This window comes from Ixodes scapularis, unplaced genomic scaffold, assembly GCF_016920785.2.
Source record: "Ixodes scapularis isolate PalLabHiFi unplaced genomic scaffold, ASM1692078v2 PGA_scaffold8__174_contigs__length_109621045, whole genome shotgun sequence".
NCBI lineage: Eukaryota > Metazoa > Arthropoda > Arachnida > Ixodida > Ixodidae > Ixodes > Ixodes scapularis.
The window spans coordinates 69,753,597-69,777,537 of NW_024609883.1; the positions used below are offsets into that span (position 1 = coordinate 69,753,597).

The 23,941-nt window shown below is 48.0% G+C and overlaps 1 protein-coding gene across 1 annotated transcript; it reads left to right on the plus strand.

Moving 5' to 3' along the window:
* Positions 1–12,686: 12,686 nt before the first annotated feature.
* LOC115322471 (tigger transposable element-derived protein 4) lies at positions 12,687–23,639 on the plus strand. Its single transcript, XM_040212346.2, has 2 exons — positions 12,687–12,704; positions 21,147–23,639. The coding sequence occupies exon 2, from the start codon at positions 21,226–21,228 to the stop codon at positions 23,401–23,403; it is 2,178 nt and encodes a 725-aa protein (XP_040068280.1). The 5' UTR covers positions 12,687–12,704; positions 21,147–21,225; the 3' UTR covers positions 23,404–23,639.
* Positions 23,640–23,941: the final 302 nt, after the last annotated feature.

A 23,941-nucleotide genomic window follows, 5' to 3' on the forward strand; every position in this document is an offset into this window, starting at 1 on the left:
ATGGCGGCGCCGGCTTTTGGCGCCGCTTTGTGTTCATGTACTAAAACCACTACACGCAGTTAACGTCGTCTGCTTTACGTCTGCTAGTCAAAGCGATGGCTGCTTTACCTTTCCTGTGTCTGTCGGAGATTCACCACGTTTTTTCGGGCGAGAGGCACCGTTGCCTCAAAAAACAAGGAGATGACAAGAGGAAGAGATTGACCTCTTAATCTAAAATTGAGGTCAGCGATCAAAATATAAGGCGGGAAGGGTTCACAAGGGTCGCGCGGGCATATTCCATTCAGCACGCCAGCCGGTCGTGGGCAGACGGTCGCCGAGTCGGAGTGCCTCCTAGATCTATCTGCTGTGCTCGCTTGGTCGTTGTCGGTGGAATCGTGGCCGTTGGAGCTTTTCCCGGGTGTTTGTGGATCCAGCGTTCTTGTTCCTCCTGGTCTGTTTCAAGCACTTTTTACTTTTTTCTTGCTGCTTGAAGTCGGGACGCGTGAGAAGCGCAGGTAGAAAAATAAACGTCCGTTGATCGTCGCGACCGCGACGCTGTCGGCCATGCTGATTTGATTAAGACAGCTTCGGAGCTGTCGCAGGATTTCGTCGTAACCTGCGCAAAACTTACGAAAATTTCGTTTCGTGAATACGAATTTGTTCTCAAGTTTTGTCCTACGCATATTTTTGGCATAAGATCGTTTCGTGAATCTGGCCTCCGCACTTTCGAAAGTCGCAGGAAAGGTAAGATAGACGCGCACGACGTTGCGAGCAGACGACGTTGCGAAGGAGCAGACGACGCTCAGATAGGGGGTCGCGATCAGCCAATCAGGGCACGGCGTTCTGACGTCACCGCTACCCCCTGCGCAAGGAGCAGACGAACTTGCCCTCCGCATAGGGGGGCTTGTGAAGGAAATTATGCATTCTTTACTAGGTCCCTGTGTACTGTGTAGTGAAATGATGGATTAATGTTGGCGCACTGGCAGTGATTGCCTTTTCCCCCGTGCGGTTCCTTTTTCTTTTTCTTTTTTTAAACGATAACATTTTGATGATGACTCAACGTGACAAAAATACTCGTATAAATATAAAACTTCCCGACATAATGTACTGGGCCTTCAATAATTTAGAGCATGACCCAGAACACCTGGGTCATGCTCGAATGTTTTGTCAAACAACACGTTTGGTAACAGTTCCATAAATTGTTTACACACATTGCGTGGCTTTATATGAGGTCGGGTGATTTTTTCCACCCTGCTCCTGCCTTATTGAAAAAAATAAATTCTAATAATGTTACATAGCGGGGCCTAAATAATTCTTTACATGCGCATAAAGGTTTTAGCATTACAAATGGTTTATACATACATTGTCAACTTGTACTGTGGAACATACAAACCTTGTGAGCAGAAACAATTCCTATTTATTATGACATAGTGACTGAAACGATGACACAGGATGATGACATACTGACTTACATGATGACCTAGTGACTGAAAGTCTAACAATAGTAGTGATTATAAGACATTAATCACTTTTAATCTATACTCGCACAATATGGTGTCACCCCCCCCCCCCCCCCCCGTCTTACAGGTAAAAAAAATACCTGATAAATATTTTGGCTTTAAAATGTACATAAAAGCTGAATTCACTGCATACTACCAAAGAACGCCATCTCCTACATCCTGTGTTTCTCGCCCATGCCCTTAAACTAAGACGAGCGCTGCTTTGCTGATCTCTTTATCTCTTGAGCTTGTTTGTTCCTACTCATCGTAATATGCTTACAGTGTTGTCGCATTCTCATGCTGAAGTAGTAGTGGAGCAACTGGGCGATTGTTTCTTCTTTGTGTTCAGCGCATGGAAACGTTATTGTGCTTGTGTCAAGAACACTGTCGATTGTTCCCCAGTAGACAGTCTTGTGGCTTTTATTTTGCACGAAGAACTGTTCCGCATTCTTCAGTAGCTGGAAAAGGTTCTTGTTGGGTGTGTGTAAGGCCTCCTCTGTTGTTCACGTTTGTCAGTGCTGCTTTAGTAGAAGTGTTCTTGTCGACGCTGAAAGCGAATCGGCATGCAGGGCAGCGTGTAGCTTTTTTTTTTTTTTCACGCTCAAAAACCCAGTTACATGATATAGCATGCCGCCCACAGCCTTGGTTTCATGAGCACTTTCTGTCCAGACCTCTTCGCATTCACAGTCTTCGACAGAAATTAGACTGCCAAGCTCGGTCTTCACTTGGACAACGAGATGAGGAGACTAGGTAGTAATTTGCGATCGGCCCTCGGGATTGCACGACGCCACTGCTCCAGCCAAGCGTCATTCGATGGAGCTCTAAACAAGGACACTCGCTCTGCGCAGTTCCGGTACCCCGAATTGCAGTTGGCAACGAAGCGCGTCTTTTCCATCCTTAAAGCATAACTTCTTCGGATTAATGCTCATCTCCGTGCACGATGGTGGCACCGGTGATTGACACAGCACCAAAGCAAAACATGAGGCCAGCCACTGACCGCACACCACCACCACACCGCGAAAAAGGCGAGCAAGCTACGCCCCCGACTCCGTGGCCTGCGAGGAGAGACCTCATACCCACGGTGCTCAGGCTCTGACGGTGCTCACACCTCAGCGCCCTCCGCGGCGGCACGGAACAACTGCACTTCGTTTCACCCTATGTTGTACCGCAGCGAAGGCTAGAAGCGCGAGCTCATAGCGTTGGCAGCTGCCCTTAAGTCACGAGAGCTTGTGCCGCCGGTATCAGAGTTCGGCGGTTCTTTGATCCAGCCGCCGGTCTGGCAGCACTGATCAAACAGTCTGGCAACTGTGCGCATCCGCCATGATGTGCCTTGCCGTCTAGCTTGATTGCACCTTTGCATTTAATTGCATTATAATTATAACCTTAAATTGCAAGCTTCACCCTTGTTTGGTGTAAGGCTGGTGGCGGCTGATAAAACCCGTTTGCCCTGCTGACTCGAGCCGGCAGTCGGCTCGCTAGAGTCCATGGAGCGAGAGACGACGATGAAAATGATCGTTCTGCGCTGCGCTCTGCCAGACGTATAGATGAAAAAGAAATGGGGGGCTGCAGTGCCGTTGGGTGCTCGAACAACGCGAAGAAGGGGTTCAGGATGTACCGGTTCCCGCAAGGAAAAGAAAACCGCGCAAGGCACAAGATCTGGGAAACCAAACCAAGAAGGGCTGACTGGAAGCCGAGTTCTCGATTGTGCGAGGTAAGTTTATGATTAACGTAACAAAATGCTTGATTTTTCGACTTTCTCCTTACGCCAACAAAAGCGCAAACGGCAAAACCTACACGCGTATACATCGCATGTCAATGGGGACCTACTCGCCGGGAGGCACATCATGGCGGAAGCGGCGCCCGCTGAGTCCGCTAGACCCAGCGGGCCGTAAGCCCCTCCCACCCGCCGAACTCTGGCCGGGATGTGCCCCAGAGCAAGGAGCTCGCGCTTGTAGCCTTTCCTGCGGTACATCATAAGGTGAAACAGAGTATACTCCTTGTTCAAGGATAGTTCCGAACACGATCTGGTCGCTCGCTCCCCGCGGGAAGAGCGGCCAGAGTCACCACGTAAATGTATATCTTCCACCGTGGTCTGGACTAAAGCCCTTCGATGTGTTTGCGTTTGTCTTGCAAGTGGCGTCAAATGCGCCAGTGCACGAGGCCCGTGTCTGAAGCGGCTTTTGGAAGCAGTTATTCGGCGCAGTACTGAAATAAGCGGCCCTTGGAAGCGAATGGCAGTGGAGCTTCCGCTCCTCGCACGTGTTTTGCGCGCTTCCAGAACTATGGTTGGCGGTACTTGCAAGCCTGAATTTTATCAAATGAATTTAGTCTGCACTTGCCGGCGAACTACGTGGACCACTTCGCGTCGTGGCTGGCAGCGTCCTGAAGGTCGGGTTCCGTCGGGGAGCACCGCGCAGTTAAAGTCCCCAAGGAGACGGATCAGTTACGACCGATAAAGATGAAATCGAGCTCGCCTTTTTCCGAATATTATAGTACATTATTTGCGTCCTCTCCAGTAGATGTCGAGCTTTTCAAGGATTAATTTTTGGGTTTCATGCCGCGCATAAATGATGAAACAAAATAATTACTAGAATCGCCCAACAGCGTAGAGGAAGTGGTCGTTGCAATAGAAACCCTAAACCCGGGAGAGTCGACTCTCCCGGGTACCTTAGGAGAAATTTCTTCTAAGGTACTGAGAACAGCGACGGCTGCTCACCTTTCCGCCACTGATAGCCCCTCTGGCACCCCGAAGCGAAGCAGTGGCGTTGTCGACGCCGATTCGGCATGGCACTTCAATGACCATAAACGACAGCAGACACGGGTAACACGGGTAAAGAGCGGTTCAGAATGGGGGGGCCACTTCGAGCTGCCAAAAACGCAAGCCAATTCTCCTCGCCCAGGGCCTTCGGAACGCTCGGAACACAGGCTCGGAAGCTGTCGGATTCTACAGCCACTACGTCCGCCGCGCCACCGCGTATATCCGAGACCTTTCCACACGCGCCGTTTGACAGCAATGCATGGCGCGCCTCGGCGCCTGATCTCACTACCCCTCCTCTATACCTGTTTTCACCTCAAGAACCATAGGAAAAAAAGTCCGACTTCTCGCGGATGATTACTAATTTTCATGGAGATTTAAGATATATTTATTAGCATTTTAGAGTGGATACACGCTATCTTATCAATGAGTACACGTTTCAAACGCCAAAAGCATCGCCTGTGCCTCCGACAACCAAATCTGGCGAGAACTATTTCGCGCGGCGTATGAACAATGCGCAAAACTTACTGTTTTCTTGAGGTGAAAACGGGTATAGACGCTTTGCAGCAGCTGTGCATGGGCGCCGCCATAACTGACCTTCAGTTTTTGTTCCCCCTTATTACGTTTACTTCACTTCATTATTACCATAGCAGGCCAGGTTATTGACATCTTAGATTTTATTCTATCTTGCTCCCCAGCATTGGTCTTTGTGAAGGCTCGTCCAAACCAATTTCAGTGGCTCGGTATCTCGGCAAAACAAGAGAAGGTCAGCAATGGCGGCTGTAGTCTGGCGCGTGTGCACAGCGTCTATAGTTCACTTTACCTGCGCCGAACGCCTTCGGGACACTCGGAGCCGGTCGGATTCTCGAGTCCGTAAACGACCGCAGCGCCGCCGCGTACATCCGGGACCTCTCCACGCTCGCGCTCGTGGGAGCCTGATTAGGGGTGTCGCGAACAGGGGGGTAAAGGTGGGTGAGGAGGAGTGGCAAATCCCGCGCGCCGACATTCTGGGTCCCGAGTAAAAGATCGCGAAAGAGAACGACAGAACATGAGAGAAAGAAACTAATGTTGCCAGCTGAAGGACGACAGTCGCAATGGTAATCACGAAGACTGAAAACTCTCAGCAATATAAACAGTGATAATTTAACGTTGCAAACTAAATTCTGAGCTATTCTAAGGTTTATAAAAAGCTGCATACTCATTACGCTGCATTAACTCCCCTTCTGTCGAAATCTCGAAAATCTGGTAGTTGCGCGGTTTCGTAATTCCGGGCGCGGCCACCCGCGCCCGGAAATACGAAACTAAACCAGATAACCGAAGCCGGTTATCTGGTTTAGTTTAGTGTTGACGGGAGGCCGTACATCTGCGTGCTACGCAAAAAGAAAGCTTCGAAAGGAACGCGAATATCTTTCCAGTGGTAAGTTCGTGGATTGTTAAAGTTCATGAAACTGCTCTGATGATATATTTGTGAAATCGAAGGCAGTTGGTAACCATGTGGGACCCCGAGGGTCTGCCTGCATGCTCCGCCGCTTGCGGCAGCCAGAATGCATGGCAAAATGGCGGACCTTTTCCTCTAGAGTTAGTATGTATGATCTCTATGGTCGCGAACCGGCCGAGGTTCGAGTTCGACCAGGTTCGACTTTTTCGACCTTTTAATGGAGATATCGACGAACCTTCTATTGAGGTTTGACTCGGGTGCGCATGCGCGACAGGCTTGGCCAGTTTATTTATTTTTATTTATTTCAATACCCTCAGGGCCCAGAGGGCATTACAGAGGGGGTGGACAAGAACAACAACAACGCAAAAACATAAAAAAGCAAAGCAAAGGCCAACAATGCACCTCTGCTAGAGAGAAGAAAAGATCAGCCTAATATGTATTAGCAAAAATGAATAACTAATGCAGCTCTAAATAAATCAACTGATGATATGTTTACAAAAGATGCGGGAATGTGGTTCCAATCGGAGGACGTTCGAGGAATGAAGGAGTCAATGTATGCCGAGGTTTTGCAAAGAGGTATGCCGACTTTGAAGGGATGATCGATGCGGGGAGAAATGAAAGATGGGCTCAGAAGTAGTTTTTCCTTCAGCGAGGCGTTACAATGATACATTTTGAAAAACAGGCATAGGCGTGATATTTTTCGCCGTAGTGAAAGAAGAGGCAGAGATAGAGTTGTTTTCATAGATGATACACTAGCCCTGCGGTGATAATTGCAGAAAATGAAACGCACCGCACGATTTTGCATGGCTTCAATGTTATTCATGAGCGTCGTTTGGCCGGGATCCCAGATTGCTGCAGCATACTCGAGCTTTGAGCGAACTAGAGTTTTGTATAAAATTAGTTTGAGGGACATAGGGGCTGAAGAGAAGTTTCTTTTGAGATACCCAAGCATAGGGTTAGCATTAGCGATAATGTGATCAGTATGAGCTTTCCATGACATGTTGGAAGTAATATGTACGCCAAGATATTTATAAGAAGACACAAACTGCAGAGGAGTGTTACAAATTGAGTATGACGATGGGGTCTTGATACCACGAGAGGCACTCATAGCTTTACATTTATTAGTATTAAGAGACATCTGCCAAAGGTTACACCAGTCGGATACCACTCATAGGTCATCTTGAAGAAGTGCGGTATCAGAATCGTTAGTAATTTCACGGTAGATTACACAGTCGTCGGCGAATAAACAAATGGATGATGATGCACACATGGGTAGGTCATTTATATAAATAAGAAACAAAAGGGGCCCTAAAACGGACCCTTGGGGAACACCAGATATAACGGGACTGAGAGAGGACTTAGCTTCATTGGTAGTAACAAATTGAGAACGATCAGTTAAAAAACATTTAATCCATGACAAAACATTCGGGTCTATCTTAAGTTTACTAAGTTTATAAAATAGGAGTTTGTGAGAAACTTTATCGAACGCTTTGCAAAAGTCGAGGAAGACGCAGTCAACCCGGGATCCAAGGTCAAGAATGGAAAGGAGGTCATTAGTGAAAGTTAAAAGTTGAGTTTCACAGGATAGTGATTTGCGGAAGCCATGTTGTGAAGGCGAAAAAAAAAAGAATTCGAATCTAAGAAATTCACCAGATGAGAGTAAATGATGTGCTCTAAAAGTTTACAGGGCGTGCTGGTTAAGGAAATGGGTCGATAGTTAAGAGGACTATGTTTGTCACCTGTCTTGTGAAGCGGAACCACCTTCCCTATTTTCCAGTCACTTGGCAAGACGCCAAGGCTAAGGGATTGTTCAAAAATTTTAACAAGATAAACGGAGATGTAAATTTTAGTATGCTTTATAAATTTAGGGGTAATATTGTCAATGCCACAAGAAGAAGATATTTTCAAATTGTCGATAAGTTTAACAATTCCGTCATAATCAAGTATAAGAGGATCCATGGGGAAAAAATCATAATCTGGATACATAGGAAAACATGAGCCAACGTCACTGGAGAATGCCTTAACAAACATATCATTTAAAACAAAGGCACACTGCTCTCTCGGAATGTCGACGCCACCAACCCCAGTAAGCGTAATATCAGTCCTCTTTGGTCCGTTTACAACACTCCAAAATTGTTTAATACTATTGGATTGAATGGTGATGGCTAAGGAACAAATTAAGGGCAGCGCTGATTGGTTATTTCAGTTCATAAAGTACAAAAAATTAAGTTATTAACTTTTTCAGTGATTAAAATTGGTTTCTTCTAATTGCAACTGTTCATAAAACAAAATAACCCTTTGCATACAATAAATCTCCAAACCTAGACATGCTTGTATTAAGGTCTGGCCACACTGCCCAAAAAGTCGAACCCAGCGTTACTAAAACACTCAGTTGGGAAGCTCGCCGTCGAAACCTGGGCCGCTGGCGTCCACCGAGACCGAGCTAAATGCGACAACAGCGCCACTCTTTATCGTTTGTCTGTACTGTGGTCCCCTTGAGCTTTTTGAATGCCTGTTTTTGCGTAAAAACAAACGGAAAAGACTCTTTTTGTATGGAATTTATCGGAGTTTAGTACCAAATGATGGGCGCGTGATGTTTTTATCATCTTTAGTTCGCAAGGTTTTGCGGAACAATTAATATTGTTTTCATACAACCATGCCTCAGCGGGCCTTTCAGGTAGCACGTCCTGACCTAGGTGCATTTTAACGTCAGTAGTTGACCGCGGCGCGTCCGCCGGGGAGACGGGGGTGGCACCCCTGTAACCTCTTCCGCTGTATCTGTTCTTAAGCCAAAATAGATGTCACGTGCAGTTCTTCGAGAGGCCGCTGCGGGAGAAATGGTGGCGTTGTGTTCGTCATTAGCTCGGTGCTCGGAGACAGATTGGGGCCACTTTTTCAAAGCTGTCTCTATGGGAGTTTCCCAACTGAGTGTTTTAGTAACGTTGGTCGAACCGGTTGAATCTGGGGAAAAGGTCGAAAATTCGTCGAACCGGTTCAACCCAGTCGAACCCCGAAAGTTCGACCTGAAAATCCGGTTGGACAAAAGTTCGCGACACCCCTAAGCCTGATTCCACTTAGAGCACTATATAGCTAGTGCTCTAATTCCACTATATAGCTCCTACGGAGCAGAGTAGCGCAATCCTTTGAACCCCGTGTTTCGCCGACAACATGGCCGACAGAGCAGCGCGGCGCGAGTCACGTGGTATTCAGGGTTCCAGGAGGCGGCCCGCGGCTGACGTCGCATCGCACATTTTTGGACACCAAGTAAAAGGAGGAGAGGGAAGCTGCTTTTGTAAGAATTTTGAGTGACAGGTTAATCTCCTATAATCTTCAAAGGAGGATCCTGATAAGAGGGGAGCTCCTTCTTCCCCTTTTCTCTGGAGGGCATCGGAAATGACGTCATGTGCAAGGAGCCTATGGGAGAATACATGGAGATCGACTCAACGCGGCTGATTAAAAAATAAACGCCAAGTTCACACTTTTCCAAACTAGTCTGTCGTGAAGTTGGTAAAGCACTAAACACTTTATCAAAGTTTTAATAATATTGGATGCGTGTGAAAATTTTACGAAGGCAATTTTCAAGGCAATGGCGTTTGAAGCAGACGATTGTTTTGCGCAGCGGAGATGGACTTTATGGGGATTGGCCGGAGCGGGTCACGTGAACGGTGTGACGTCGCCGCGTCGTCTGCTGCAGGATGCTGCTCGGGCACTTTTTGAAAAACAATTACGTTATTTCATGGCGCACAACTTAGCGCAAATTATTTTAAACTATTCCTTTATTATGTCAAAAACTATTCTCGTTCCGTACATCCCGAAAATAATCAGGAAGCAGCGATTTTCTCACGTTCCCCATGCATTTGTTGCCGAAGTTGGAACCCCCGGGCGTTCGCCGCTACACCCGGCGACAACTTTTCTTGGCAATGCAGTGGAAGGTACGCCCCGCGTCCCCTCTCCCATTCTGAGTGTACGTGGGCTCTCCTCCTCTCCTCGGAAATGGGGGAAGAGGAAAGCTTGCGAACACTCAAAATGGGAGAGGGGACGCGGGACGTACTATCGGGTTGAAATGAAAGGCGATCACCGGAGCGCGTGCAGCTCCGTACATCCTGCGCCGCCTGTCAGCGATCGGGGGAACCCTCGGCGCATGCGCTGTTCAAGATGAGGGTGCGAGGCTGCGTGTCCAACTGTTAATTTATGGTGCCTCGATCGCGTCTTTGACTGGTGTGTTTAGCGCCCTATCCCGCCCATACATCAAAAGTGGCAACAAATGACGCGGGTGTCATGCTGTTGCCTGTCGCGATCCTGGCGGTTGGCCGTAGAAATGCTGGCGAAAAGCACGAGCGAACGCGAGTGTCGCTGTCGTCACGGCGTCGCTTTAGGCGTCCCAACTTCCGGCTGCCCTAGCTTCCGTGAACTGTCACAATGGAAAGCGACCAGCAGCAAAACAGGCGTCTACTATTTTTACCACAACTGTTGGGACGCCGCCAGGGTCGCAATCGGCGATAACATGACACTTTTATGACGTCATCAGGCGGAAATCGAGGGACCACTTTTTTGGCCGCGGTAAACACACCAGTCGGAGATGCGTTCCAGGCACCATAGGCCTCCTGCGCTGAAGCTTTGAACAAACTGTAGCGCCCTCATTTTGGGTAGTACAAGCTCACCTGATTGAGCATAGCCCTACTTATGGCACGTTGGTCGAGCTTTTTCAATTCTATGTGGTGCTAAAGAGCGAAAAAACACCGTTGGACGCCAGAAATCGGCTAAACTCAACGTTTCAAGAGAATCGAAAAGGCCAAATTCATGACACCACCGCTAGCGCACGCGTCTCTTATCTCTGGGTGGTGACGTCACAACACCTGTGTCGCGACGCTTTAATTTTTTTTCTTTCGTTTTGATGTCTACTTTGAAACGCATGAAACGGCATCTCTTGGCTCACGCTCTCAGCATCTTAGCTTTGACGGCGTTCGAATTTTTGTTCTGTCTGTATTTTTATCGTGATCTCGCGCTCCGCACCAGAGCAGGCTGGCTTCTGCATGCGTGACAGTTTGAGACGCTAAATATTGTACTACCCAAAACAAGTCCTAACAAGTCCCATTCGCAGCACCCTCTGGGCAGCGCAGGAGGCCCATAGTTAGGTGCTCAGCTTCCGGCTGGCGCACCTGTGCTTCTCCGCGGCGCCGCTGAGGGTGCTCTAAAAGCCGTCGCCGCTGGGGTTCACGCTCCTGGCTGTCATCGCCGCGCGCTCGCCGAGCACGGCGGCTCCGGCGGGGCGTCCGAATGTCGGCTCCTCGCTGCCGCTCGCTCGGGGAGCGCGCGGCGAATACACTTTTTTAGGCTAGGTGGCGCAAGCTACCGCCCATAACAAAGGGCATAATTGTCTCATTTGTATGTGCGTCATCCACCCTACATCCCAGGCCGTGTTCCAAAATTTATTCGATCTTACTCCAAAAGGTTTTGTACCTTGGGGTTCCAAAACCTACCCGAGTTCAGCGCCTTTCAATCTGTGTTGTCACGTGACACGACCCGCCAAAGTAACTCGGATCCCTTTGGGTTAGATTTGGAACACAGCCCCAGAGTCACCAGAGCACAGTCCCAGGTCCCAGGCCGTGTTCCAAAATTTACTCGACCTTAGTCCAGGGCACAGAGGTCCACGGTAAGGGTTTTCTACCTTGGCTGTGTTCCAAAATTTACTCGATCCGACTCCGGAGTAAAAGTTTCGTACCGTGGCGTTCCAAAACTTACTCGAGCTTACTCGATGACGTCAGAACTCGCGTTTCAGAAGCGGGTTGTTTACTCCGGAGTAATTACTCGCGCTACCCTCCTCGATCGGGGGGTAAAGCCGGATCAAATCGAGTAAATACGTCACGTGATCTGTTCGTCGTCTGCTTTCTGCGCCGACAGCCGTCAAAGCTCGCTTGCTCCGTTGGTTTTGGTGGCGGACGTTCGAAATGACAAAGAATTAGGTGCAGCATGTGTGGTTATTGCGATTTGGTGTTGTCAACGCAGGAATTGACTGCATTACATCCAGACCGTCCACCTTCCCGGGAACGTGTACTTGTTATTATCTGAGTGCGAGCGTAAACAGGAGCTTCTCCGCATCCTCGTCCTCGGCGTTGGGGGAATGCTGTATTCTCACGTTCAAGGCCGAAAATGTTTGAACTCGGTATATGATAATGTAGTATTTTTGTTTCCTCCAGAGTGTGTGTAATGAGAGGATAACGTTTGTAAAGCAGTGAAGGCTTCGAAAATTTCACTGTAATCACATTCGCGTCAAAGCGAACGTGAGTTTCATATCATTCTGGAGAAAGCACCCTCGCGCTGTACCGCTACACCGTGTGGAATATATTTCCGCAAAACATAATCGGTGCAAATTACAATGCGTGGAATATATGCGTTTAGGGCACCGTGACTAGAATTCCAGTGATCGCGCTGATTAATAAAAACACATTTTTTTATGTCTAGCTGTAAGGAGTAAGTAATTTTGATCTCAATATGCATCTCAAAACGAAGGTAAGTAAAAGGAGCTGGTGGATTCACCTCAAAATACACCGCGTCGTCATTAACATTACCGTTCTTCGGGTGCTTTCTCCATGATCAAAAGGATCGTCTGCTATTTTCTGCCATCGCTGCTGTGTTTTCGTTTTGCCGTCGCCCAAGACGAAGCCAATCCGCGTAGTATCCAGGTGATTATCCTGGCCGTTCCAAAATCGAGTCGCGGATCGTTTACTCGCGATGTCACGTGGTATTACCCGCTGACGTAGGAGGCAGGTTACTCGGGTAAGATTTGGAACATAGCCCTAATCGTTCCTAAACCCGCGTCCAGCACTTTTCAATCTATGTTGTCACGCGACACGACCCGCCGGAGTAACTCGGATCCATTTCAGTGAGATTTGGAACACAGCACCAGACCAGAGTCATATACGGCTCTGACCAGAGTCGCCAGAGTCTGATCAGAGTGATGCATCCATCCAACAGAGCCGTCTCTGCCATCCAACGATCCATCCATCCATCTATGTTCCATTTTACCAGACTTGTATCCGCGCCTCGGATCGTGGGCGGTCTGATTATTTGTAAGTTTCTCGTGTGTGTCCCTTTTGCATGATCTTGATTTTCATAGAATGCTTAACTGCCTCCGCTCCTTATTGTCGACGCTGTGTGATCCTGCGTAAAACGCGTGGATCGCTTGAACGAGCCCTTGTTTACCCTCTGACAGTGGTTTTTCAGTTGTCGTTGCTGAGACTGCTTAAACGCATGCCGCTCGCTTGGTACGATCGTGAGCAGCGTCTTTACCAACTTTGTAAGCCTCGAGTCGTAGTTTTCAAGAATTGAGGCACTGCGGTTGCGTCTGATGCAGCTGGTGAAAGCACGAGATTATCAAACTGCAGGCCTCCGGGTGGGGCCCTGCAAGGACTTTTTTTTTACCGGTTTTTAATTTGCACCGAACCTGAGCGCACTGAACGTAGTGACTTAATGCAACTTTTCTCGAATTCCGCTTTATTTTAAAAGTTATAGGCATATTAAAATTACAAAAACAAGCAAAAGATAACATCCTTCATGACTTCCTTGGTCGCTTGAGTGGCCGTGAACTAGTAGAGGTGGGATAGTGAACTCAGCGAGCGCTCACGGCTGCTGCACTCCGTGTCGACGGCTCGAGAGAGCGCCACTAAAGCATGCTCTGGATAGGCTGTAGAAGGCGGACAGCCAGGGCGGCTCGCATTGCATTTGCTGTGCGATTAAACACTACTTCCGCATACACTTCATTGGCCACAAAGAACAGCAAACACAGGGTAAAGATCAGTTCGGAAAGGGAGCCACTTCGCGCTGTCATACCACCAAAAAACCGAACCGCAAGCCAAACCTTGCTCTGAAGGCCTCCGTAACATTCAGAACCGGTCGGATCCTCGAGCCCATATACGACCGCAGCGCCGCCGCATACGTCCGGGACCTTACTACGCTCGCCGCTCATCGGTGCCTGATCCCATTAGCCCTTTCTAGTATACGCCGCCTTTTCCACTGCTTGGTATGTCGACGGGTCATTTCTTGTTTCCGTACTTTATAAACTGCATTTGTTTCTTTTCAAAGTAAAAATAGTGAACAAAAACTACTTTCATACATAACTGAAATGGTTCACACCACTTATATTTTGTATTTTGACTAAAACAAAGCTTTTAGCGGCTCTTACCAGTAGTAAGCCCAGGACCAAAGACTTCACATATCGCGCGCTTTCAGCACCGCGGGTTGCCCCCGTAGATGGAGGAGGTTTCCGCGTCGTCCGGTTAAAATATGATGCACTGATATTTAGTTACTCTTTCCGTGCCCGCTGGCTTGCCCGAACCCCAAGAGATGTGGAAACTGCAAAAATGGTCGACGCTTAAATATAATTGCAGGGCCCCTTTAAGCGAATTTTGTGTACATTAGCGGGAAATAAATGGCACATGTTCTAATTCTTCCAATATTGACTCCCCCCCCAAGAAAACAAAAAACATTCTGGGAATTTCGAATGTTGTGAGCGAGACTTGAAATGAGGGGGAGGTTCGAACTATGCGATTTCGAACTATGGCAAGCTTCAAAAGTCCAATCTTTTTGATTCTGAACGACAAGTGATTCGCGACGTCTCCTGTGTATGCCATGTAGTAAAAAGAAAAATAACTTGATGTTTTAGTATTGTAGGTCTGTAGGTCAAAAGACATGGGGTAGCACTTGCTGAGATTTGCAGAGCCTTAGCAAACAAGAAACAGTATGTTTTAGGAAAGCCATTTCATTTGATACACTGGTTTGTTATAGCCACATTTAAATGATGTGTGTTCATGGCAGCAGCAGATTGAACTGAAACGTGTACACCTTTTTATTTTTTAAATTAAATTTAAATGATTGAAAAGTGTGAGGTATGTTTTCTTTGACTAGAAAAAACCGAAGCTATGCAGATGAATGAGCCTAACTGATTGAATGGAATAATTCTTAAAGGGGCCCTGCAATCATATTTAAGCATCTACCTTTTTTGCAGTTTCCACGTCTCTTGAGATTCGGGCAAGCCAGCGAGCAGAAAGAGGGTAACTAAATATCAGCGCGTCATATCTTAACCAGACGACGCGGAAACCTCCTCCACCGGTGAGGGCGACCCGCAGTACTGAAAGCGCTCAAAATGTGACGTCTTTGGTCCTGGGCTTACTGCTGGTCATAGCCGCTAAAAGCTTCTTTTTAGTCAAAATACAAAGTATAAGTGGCGCGAACCGTTTAAATTATCTATAAAAGTAGTTTCTGTTCAGTATTTTAGATCAGAAAAGAAACGAATGCAGTTTATAAAGTACGGAAACAAGAAATGACCCGTCGACATACCCGCCACCAAGCGGTGGAAAAGGCGGTGCATACTAGAAAGGAGTAGTGGGATCAGGCGCCGACACAGAAAGGTCCCGGATGTACACGGCGGCGCTGCGGTCGTATGGACAGGAGGATCCGACCGGTTCCGAGTAGTGATGGACCGAATCTGCCGAACTTCAGATTTGGCAAAGTTCGGCAAAGGCCGAACTTTTCAAGGAAAGTTTGGCAAAGATTCGGCAAAATTTCGGCAAATGTCTGCGCACGCGCGAGAACGTGACGGGGCCATGGATTGCAAATGGATGCCGTGCAGTGGTGCGGTTACCATCGTGGATTGTAGTACAACCAGCGGTTACAGCACGGTGTAAAGTAGGCAACACGGTAACTGCGCGTTTGTGAGCCGAGTGTGGTCCTCTTCAATATTTTCTGCCTCAAGAATAGAAGATCGACCAGTAATTTACGCAATCCACTTCGCAAGTGACAAATGATGCGGTACATTCTGGATAACGTGATATTTATTTCACCTTCCCAGTGATGCAGTGAGGTAGTTGAAACATTGGCCAACAATTACTTTAAAGCACTCCTCGCAGTTATAACAATCCTGTTTTCGGCTCACAAGTAGTGTGTGATACAACAAAATAACAATTCCTTTTCAGTTAGAGTTATTTCGCGATTTTCATGTATCTGTATCAAACTAAACACACAACTATAATGCTGGACGTTGCACATCCGACATTTCCCATCTTCCTAAACGTCTGTGTGTGTCCTAACATCCGAAACCGGCATTTTAAAGGTTAAAAACGAGACGTTGCGAATATGGGACGCACACTTCCATGCAATGCTGACGTTCAATGACTTAAATCGAAAAACAGGCATATTTACTATAATAATATTTTGTCTCTTCTAGTAAAGACTGAGCAACCGTTGCAATCTTTTCGCGCACGAAACGGTGACTCCCAAAGAAAGCAAGAACGTTGTGGTATTGCCTATATTTTAACAACGTAAACACACTTGCAGGCTTGCGCTGATGATGCATCAAAACCGAAACTCTCTTGGTGTGTTTCGTGACTGCGCCACGCTCGCTACTTCCCAACCTCGTTGTCGCGCCACTTCTGCAAGAAGTCGCTGTAAAATTGCCAGTAAACGCACAAAAACGACACCGATACAATTATTTTGCAGAATACCACCTTATTTAGTAATAACTGTGTCGATATGCATTACATGTTACATTTAAGTTTTAAAAAATGCATAAAACCTTGTTTTCGCCAAACAAAAAATAAATATCAACGTTAAGTCTGGTAGCAATGTATTTTTGCCGAATCTTTGCCGAATTTTTAGAAAAGTGCGGCAAGAGTTTGGCCTTGCCGAATCCTAAGATTCAGCGCCGAATTTTCGATTCGGCAAAAGTTTGGCTCATCACTAGTTCCGAGCGTTCCGAAGGCCCTTGGCGAGCTTTGTCTTGCGGTGTGGCGGTTTCATGGTATGGCAGCGCGAAGTGGCTCCCATTCTGAACTGATCTTTACCCCATGTTTGCTGTCGTTTGTGGCCAATGAAGTGTCATGCTGAATCAGTGTTTAATCGCGCAGCAAACGCAATGAGAGCCGCTCTGACTGCCTGCTGTATACAGCCTATTCAGAACATGCTTTAGTGGCGCACTCTCACGCTGTCGACAGGGAGTGCGGCAGCCGTGAGCGCTCGATGAGCTCACTCTACCCCTCATCTAGTTCACGGCCACTCAAGCAACCAAGGACGTCATGAGGGAGATTATTTTTTGCTTGTTTTTGTAATTTTAATTTGCCTATAACTTTTAAAATGAAGCGAATTTCAAGAAAAGTTTCACTAAGTTACTACGTTCAGTGCGCTCAGGTTCGGTACAAATTAAAAACCAGTAAAAAAGTCCTTGCAGGGCCACTTTAAAGGGGTGTCCAAACAGGACACTACAAAACGCACGACTCCGACAAATCGTGAAAATCGAAGCGGACGCTTTTATTTTTACGATTTGTCGGAGTCGTAAAAATTTTTGCAGGAGTCGTGAAAATTTTCACGATCACGACTGCTCTCCTCACCTCCTCCACTTTTCTTTGACGTCACACGTCACCTGTATCTGGCTCACCTTGCCAACGACCTCGCGTACCGTTGTCGCCTCGGCTCGAAGGCAAAGGGGGTCCGGCTTCGGGTGGATTTGGGACATTCCTGCGTCCAAAAGTGTGTTTCGCCCGCCTCGGATCTGCTTTCTTTGTCGAGATTCACTTTCGTCGTGATGGCCTCCGACGCGGTTCCGTATTGTGAGCGGAGGCCTTGAGCGATTGACCGACAGCCAACAGAGCGTGTGAGTGGCTCTCCGGACCCACGTGATGAGCAGAGCAAGGCTGCCGTGGAGGAAGCGAGGGGGAGATTTGACGGAGGGAAGTTTTCCGCCGGGAAGAATTGACGGAGGGAAATTTCCCTCCGACGGCCGGAAGCGGATCGCGGCAGAGCGCGGCATGATTTGCCGAAGTCGTGAGTTTTGTAGTATCCTGTTTGGACAGGCCTTTAGAAGGCGTCGAAAGGCAAAACATTTGCCGGTGCCGGGATTCAAACTCCGGGTCTCCTGATTGCTGGTTAGGTATGCAACCACCGCACCACACTGCCTTGTCTTTAGTGCATCACTAACGTGACAAGTGATGTCAATAGGCGTCACTAACATGATGTCTTGTGACAAGCATCACGCACGTCACAAGACACCAGACCTCACATATTCCTTTTGCTTCTAAGCTGACAGTATGGTTGAAGCTATGCAATTGCCAGACCAATCAGCCACCTCCCTTTGATCACCTGACCTCCTTCTCTTCGCGTGGGTATGCACGAGAGAGCGTGATCATGCGGCAAAAGTGTGCCTGGCCCAACGAGCACGTAGCTTCCACAGCACTGTCAGCTTAGGGGTAAACGGTGTGGGGGAAGCAGTTTTTGCCCAAGCTTTGAGCGACGAGCTAATCTTCTAGAGGAAGAATGGACCACACAAACACGACGCACATGACTGATCTCACACGTGAAATGCTCGTCACCCCACGGGTACTTCGAACGGCTCGGCTGTAACGCATTTGATGCCACCACAACGCTACCAACGGAAGAGCTCATAACCACGCCAGCCTTGCTACATCACGAATGCGGGGATTCTTTTTTGTTTGCACCGGATATCCCGTAACGCATCGCGCTCTCCGTTTGCTTCTTTTCAAGTGCTTGCTCGAGTTCACCGTTTGGAACGAAAAATATAGCCAGTCGTTGAAAATACAAACGTGCGATTATCATTTATGGTTATTATCCTTCATGCTTGACTCATTTCCGATCGAAATTTGTATATTTACATTTTAGTGTCCGTACCCCTTTAATGAGAAGAGGAAAGCGACATTCTTGTGCAGAAAAACAAGAACTTCCGGTGTACCACGAGTTCCCGATCCCCGCGAGAGTGTGCTGTTGCTATTGCGATGGCGTCTTCAGCAACACAAACAACCAATCGGAGAGTTCAGCATGGTTCGCAACAGTTTGGAGCACGTGGATTTTTAATAATAACAAACACATAAGTTAGGATGAGGGAGTCCAAAGTATGAAAAATATAGGATCCTCGATCGGTACCGCCTGTGTAGTCACAACTGATTTAGAGCTGATTCAATATAAATGAATTGGTTTCTGGGATCAAAAGGAAATTTCATCAAAAAGCCATACGGGAACTGAACTAAGAAAAAACTGCGCCTTGTCAAAGGAACAACCCAGGAGGAACCGACAGGGAGAAAGGACCCCGCAGAGCCCGACTCCAGCCCAACCTGGCGAAAGGGCACATAAGGGCGACACCAGTGGGTTGACGATGGTCGAGGGCAGCAAGTGAGCTGAACAACCATTGCCATAGTGCTATTTCATTTTCCCCTTCTCCCAAGGAGGAACACCGGTAATGAAGGGTCCCTCCCCTCAGTAGAGGGGCAAATGACAAACACAGGCGGCCTTTCCGCCACCGCTTGTCTGGGGTTCGTGTCCAAGATGTGACATGTCGACGCTAACGCAATTTCAACAGGCCCGAATGCCGAGGCCAGGATAACCGCCTTCATCGACTGTTACGAACTCGATCGCTACGAAGTTAACACAACTATCAACGTTGCTAAAAGAAGGCGACCGTGCCACCCGTGCCGGGAGGCACTCACTTGATCGAATGGCGTTTTTGCGAACGCCGACGTTTCACCAAATGACACTTTAGCGAATAGTCAGCCGCCGTGAAGCGGTCTTTACAGATGAGCCAATTGGGATAACATTTTTGTGGTAAGGTAAGCACAGCACGGGGGGGGGGGGGGGGGGGGTAACACGCCCCCTTGTTATTCGCTACAACGTTACTGTTCGCAAAAGCATCATTCGCTCATGTGATATAGACCCAGAGCCACCGTTAAAGAAGATACGCTTGAACTACGAGTTTGTCGGCAAGAGCCACGTAAATACCCGTTCACATGTATTCGGAGCGGTCACGCACGCTTGATCGAAGTGTTGGATTTGTGCTGTTGGGTCATGTCTTGGTAAGCACTTCAGGACTGATCTTTTACGATTGCAACTCTATACTGACATGACACTCGGCAAAGAAAGGTTAGGCCGGCATCGCGTAGCTCCCACAAACATTTGTAGCTCGGCAATGCCGTACCGTTGTGTCAGAATAAAAATGGCATACTAATAACGGAGTGTACATACCGTGTTGCGAAGCTAATCCATACAATGCTAATTTGTGCTCTATACCACACAAAACAAGGAGATAGACTCGATGATCAGGCCCACTCCAGACAGGGCAATTTCTCCCGGCAACTTGACATTGCTACACGGGCTGCCCGCTTTCACACGCGGCAACCGATTGCTGCAATTTGCTATCATTATTAAAATTTATTTTTCTTTTACTATCTACACACACAGTATCATAACATTGAGAATACTAACTCTACTTTCTGAAACGGTCTATTTCCAAAAAACGATCAATTTCAAACCAGAACCAAGCCTTTAGTTGTCATCATAACCAGCACGGGCTATCACGTGAAAATATGGCATCCCTGATTGGCTGCTGCTGCTTCAAACGTTTTCAAATTACTCCGAGTTGCTCACTTGTTTCGAGCCAGACCTGATCTTAGCAATATGTTTCCATCTAGGGAATGCTAGGGAACAACCCGCTAGCAACACCAAAATTGCTGAGAAAATTGCCCCGTCTGCAGCGGGCCTAAAGGGAAGAGATTGGTCAGTGATTAAGCTATTAACACAGGAAGGGTCCACAAAGGTCGTGCTGACATATTCCATTCAGCAAGCCAGCCCGTCGTGGGCAGACGATCTTCGCCAAGAACCATCGGAGCAACGCTGTGTTAGAGCAGGTCGGAGTCCCTGCTAGGCCTATGTTCTGCCGAGCTCGCTTGGTCGGTAGGATCGTTGCCGTTGTAGCTTTTCCTGGGTGTTTGTGGATCCAGCATTCATGCTCGTCGTGGTCAGTTTCAAGTACTTCTTTCTTTTTTCTTGTTGCTTGAAGCCGGGATGCGCAAGAAGAACGTGTAGAAAACTCAACATCCATTGGTCGTCTCAACCAAGTAATTGAACGACGCTGTCGGCCATGTTGATCTGATCTTAAAAAGTGCATAAGACAGCTCTGGAGCTGTCGTAGGATTCCATTGTGACCTGCACAAAAGTTACAATAATTTTGTTTCATGGATATGAATTTGTTCTTTTGTTTTGTCGTGCACACATTTTTGGCGTAAAATTTAGTAAATTTGGCCTGTTTATGATGCACTATCATGCTGTACCAACTGTTTATGTAACATAATTTGTTACCTTGGTATGTCAGCATGCAAAAACTGTTTTAGTTCTTACCTTCTTTTTGTTGCCAGCCACCTCCATAAATTAACTATCTAAGAAGTACTAGTAGTAAAGGTGTAAAAGGTGAAGGAGGGGAGGAAGAGGAAGTAAAGGTACTTGTGACCTTTTTGTTAAGTGGTACTATGATCAAACTCACAATTTTGAGCATAGTCATTGATTTTAGATCAGCAGGAGTGTAGCTACGGGTTGAAATTTTCATAGCTACACTCGCCGTCTATTTCTTTTGACTTTACTATCTTGGTATCACAATGTGTTGGTTTTTGTGCAGATGTACAGCTGTGGTGTTTTCTAAATGCAGGGGACTAAAGACCAAGATGGCGGATGCCCCATTATAGCCTAGACCAAAGATAGAAACCGCCTCGTCTACCAAACCAGTCATGTCGCAGCGTTCGAAACAACCCCCGCAACACCAAACGGTGACGTCATCAACTCCTTTGATGACGTCGGACCGTCCTCGACGGATCCTGAAACTGCGCCGGCCGTGGTCACCAACAGTCAGTCAGCCTACAAGCACGAAAGTCATCAAAGAGGAGGCAACCTCAGAAAAGGAAACCACAGACAATAGTGCTGATGATGACGATGTTGGTGACGGTGAGGACGATGTTTCTGATGTAGATTACAGTGACAACAGCAACGATTCCACTTTGTCTATACCAGAGTGTGCTCTTCATAAGCGCAGGTCATTCTCAACCAAGGAGAAGCTACCCATCGTGGCCGAAGTCGAGAACGGCTGCAGAAATGCCAACATTTGTCGGAAGCACGGCATCTCGGCTTCAACCTTGTCTACGTTCGTGAAACAGAAAGACACCTATGCAACCGTTTCCCGAGAGAGCCTTTCCAAGGCTGAGAAGTTACGCAGAGTGAAGCGACCATGCCGGAACCCGAAACCGGACAAACCGACATTCCCAACTGGCAGCGAATCTTCAGATGTAAAAGCTATCAAGCTGGAGGTAACAAGAACAGAAGATGCCAGTGATAATGATGTCAATGATGAGACTCCTGGTATCTCTGATGATTGTTCCGATGACGTCACTAACGACACCATTTTGCCTCCGCCAAGTCGAGTCGCTCGGCGAGGTGCTTTTAATAAGTCACTCTCGGTGAGCGAAAAGCTCGCCGTTCTCGCAGAAGTTGAGAGTGGCCGGAAGCTGGCAGACGTCTGCCGGGAGTATGGCATCGCTTCTTCAACTGTATCGACCTTCAGGAATCACAAAGACGCCTACGTGATTGCTGCTCAGGAAGGTCGCTGCAAGGCCAAGCGACTGCGTCGGTCCAACAAAGACGACCTAAACCGCGCGTTGCTGCGCTGGTACCACCAAACCAGACCCTTAGGAAGCGCAGCAAGCGGTTCCGTTCTCCAGAGCAAGGCCGAAGAACTGGCCAAGCGCCTCGGGTACAAAGACAGTACCGTCTCATATGGCTGGATTTATCGTTTCAAGAAGAGGCATTCCATAAACATGCGTGATCAGCAGCCCAAGGAAGCCCAACAGGACCTCGCCGACGCAGACGCCTGGCTGACCACCTCGTGGCCTCAGATCCGCACCGGTTACTCAGCGTGGGACGTCTTCAGTGCCGTCGAGATCGGCGTCCTCTTCAGAGTCCTTCCCAGCGATGCTCATCAGTTTCGTGGCTCAGTCTGCGAGCGAGGCCAGCTTGCCAACGAGAGACTCACCGTATTCCTCTGCACGAACATGGCGGGTGACGAGAAGAGGCCGCTGCTCGCCGTGGGCTGTGCACCCTTGTCAAAGCCGACCGTCGCGTCCGGTGTACGGTATGGCTTCAATGAAAGGTCCTGGATGACTCGCGAGATCTTCGTCGAAGAACTGAAGCGTTGGGATTGTGAGCTGAACACGCGGAAGCGAAAGGTGCTTCTGCTCGTCGACCGCTGCCCCTGCCACCTGGTCGACCGGAAAGTCGGCCTGCGGAACATCGAGGTCATCTATCCGCCGCCAGACGCTGGAAGACGTCTGCTGCCTCTCGATCACGGCGTGGTCCAGGTGTTCAAGAGACGCTACCGGAAGATCCTCCTGATGCACACCATGCTCCAGGAGGTAGAGAGGCCGCCATTGCTGGAAGAAGCGCTCATTCTCTTGAATGCAGCTTGGAAAGAGGTGAACGATCCGACAATTCGGCTCGCCTTCGCAGCTTACAGTCTCCGCAGTGACAACCCTCTGGATGACGCACCCGCCAACGACTCCGACAATGTCCCGCTTGAAGAGTGGTCTTCCCGATTCAATCTAAGGGAGGATTTAGTGAGTGGAATTTGTGAGTACGACTGTATAGACGATTTCCTCGTGACGTCGGGAAAGGTGGAAATTGAAGGACTCTTCGCATCCCCTATGGATGTTGGCACTGTGAAGGTAGAAGCCTCCGAGAGTTTGGAAGAACCTTCGACATCTTTGGTTGGAGTTTTGAATGCTGTGGGCATGCTGATGGAGTTTTGTGAAAAGTCGGCGGCGGCAGAGGACAGCAGCGTGATGGAAGCTTTGGTAAGACTGCGAACAAAGGCGGAAGCGATCGCATTTCAGAGTACATATGGGCTAAAGAGTGAATGACCTGTGCAACCTAGTGAAAAAAAGCCACATGAACCCATGTCCCATACTGATGAAAGACCCGTATAAAAAAGAATCTAGAAATTAAGTAGTTTTATCAGTGGACTTCACACTTGTGGACAAATACAGTCTCTTATATCCATACACTTAATGATGAAATATTGTTGGCTGCTGAGCACCAGATGCATTTAATTAAACTGTCTGTAATTGGAAAATGATTAAATACACTTGAAAGAAAACAATGCCATTTTTGTGTCACCTGGCAGGCAAATTGTGATAGACGACCATGGCCAAGCATCAAGTTGACCAGTGCATTCTTCACCAAGAGAAATGTGTATGGGTCCTTTGATTGTCTTTCTATGGGGTGGTTGCATTGTTACCCAGTGTGTTTTGCTAACAAATAGTAACAAAATCTTGATACTGCCGCGCGCGCAGCTGGCCAAGTAGGCAGCGCGCGTGTGGCCTAATGGTTATCGCGCCTACCTCCCACGCGAAAAGCCAGGGTTCGATTCCTGGGAGCGCCGCATCTTTTGTTATTCCT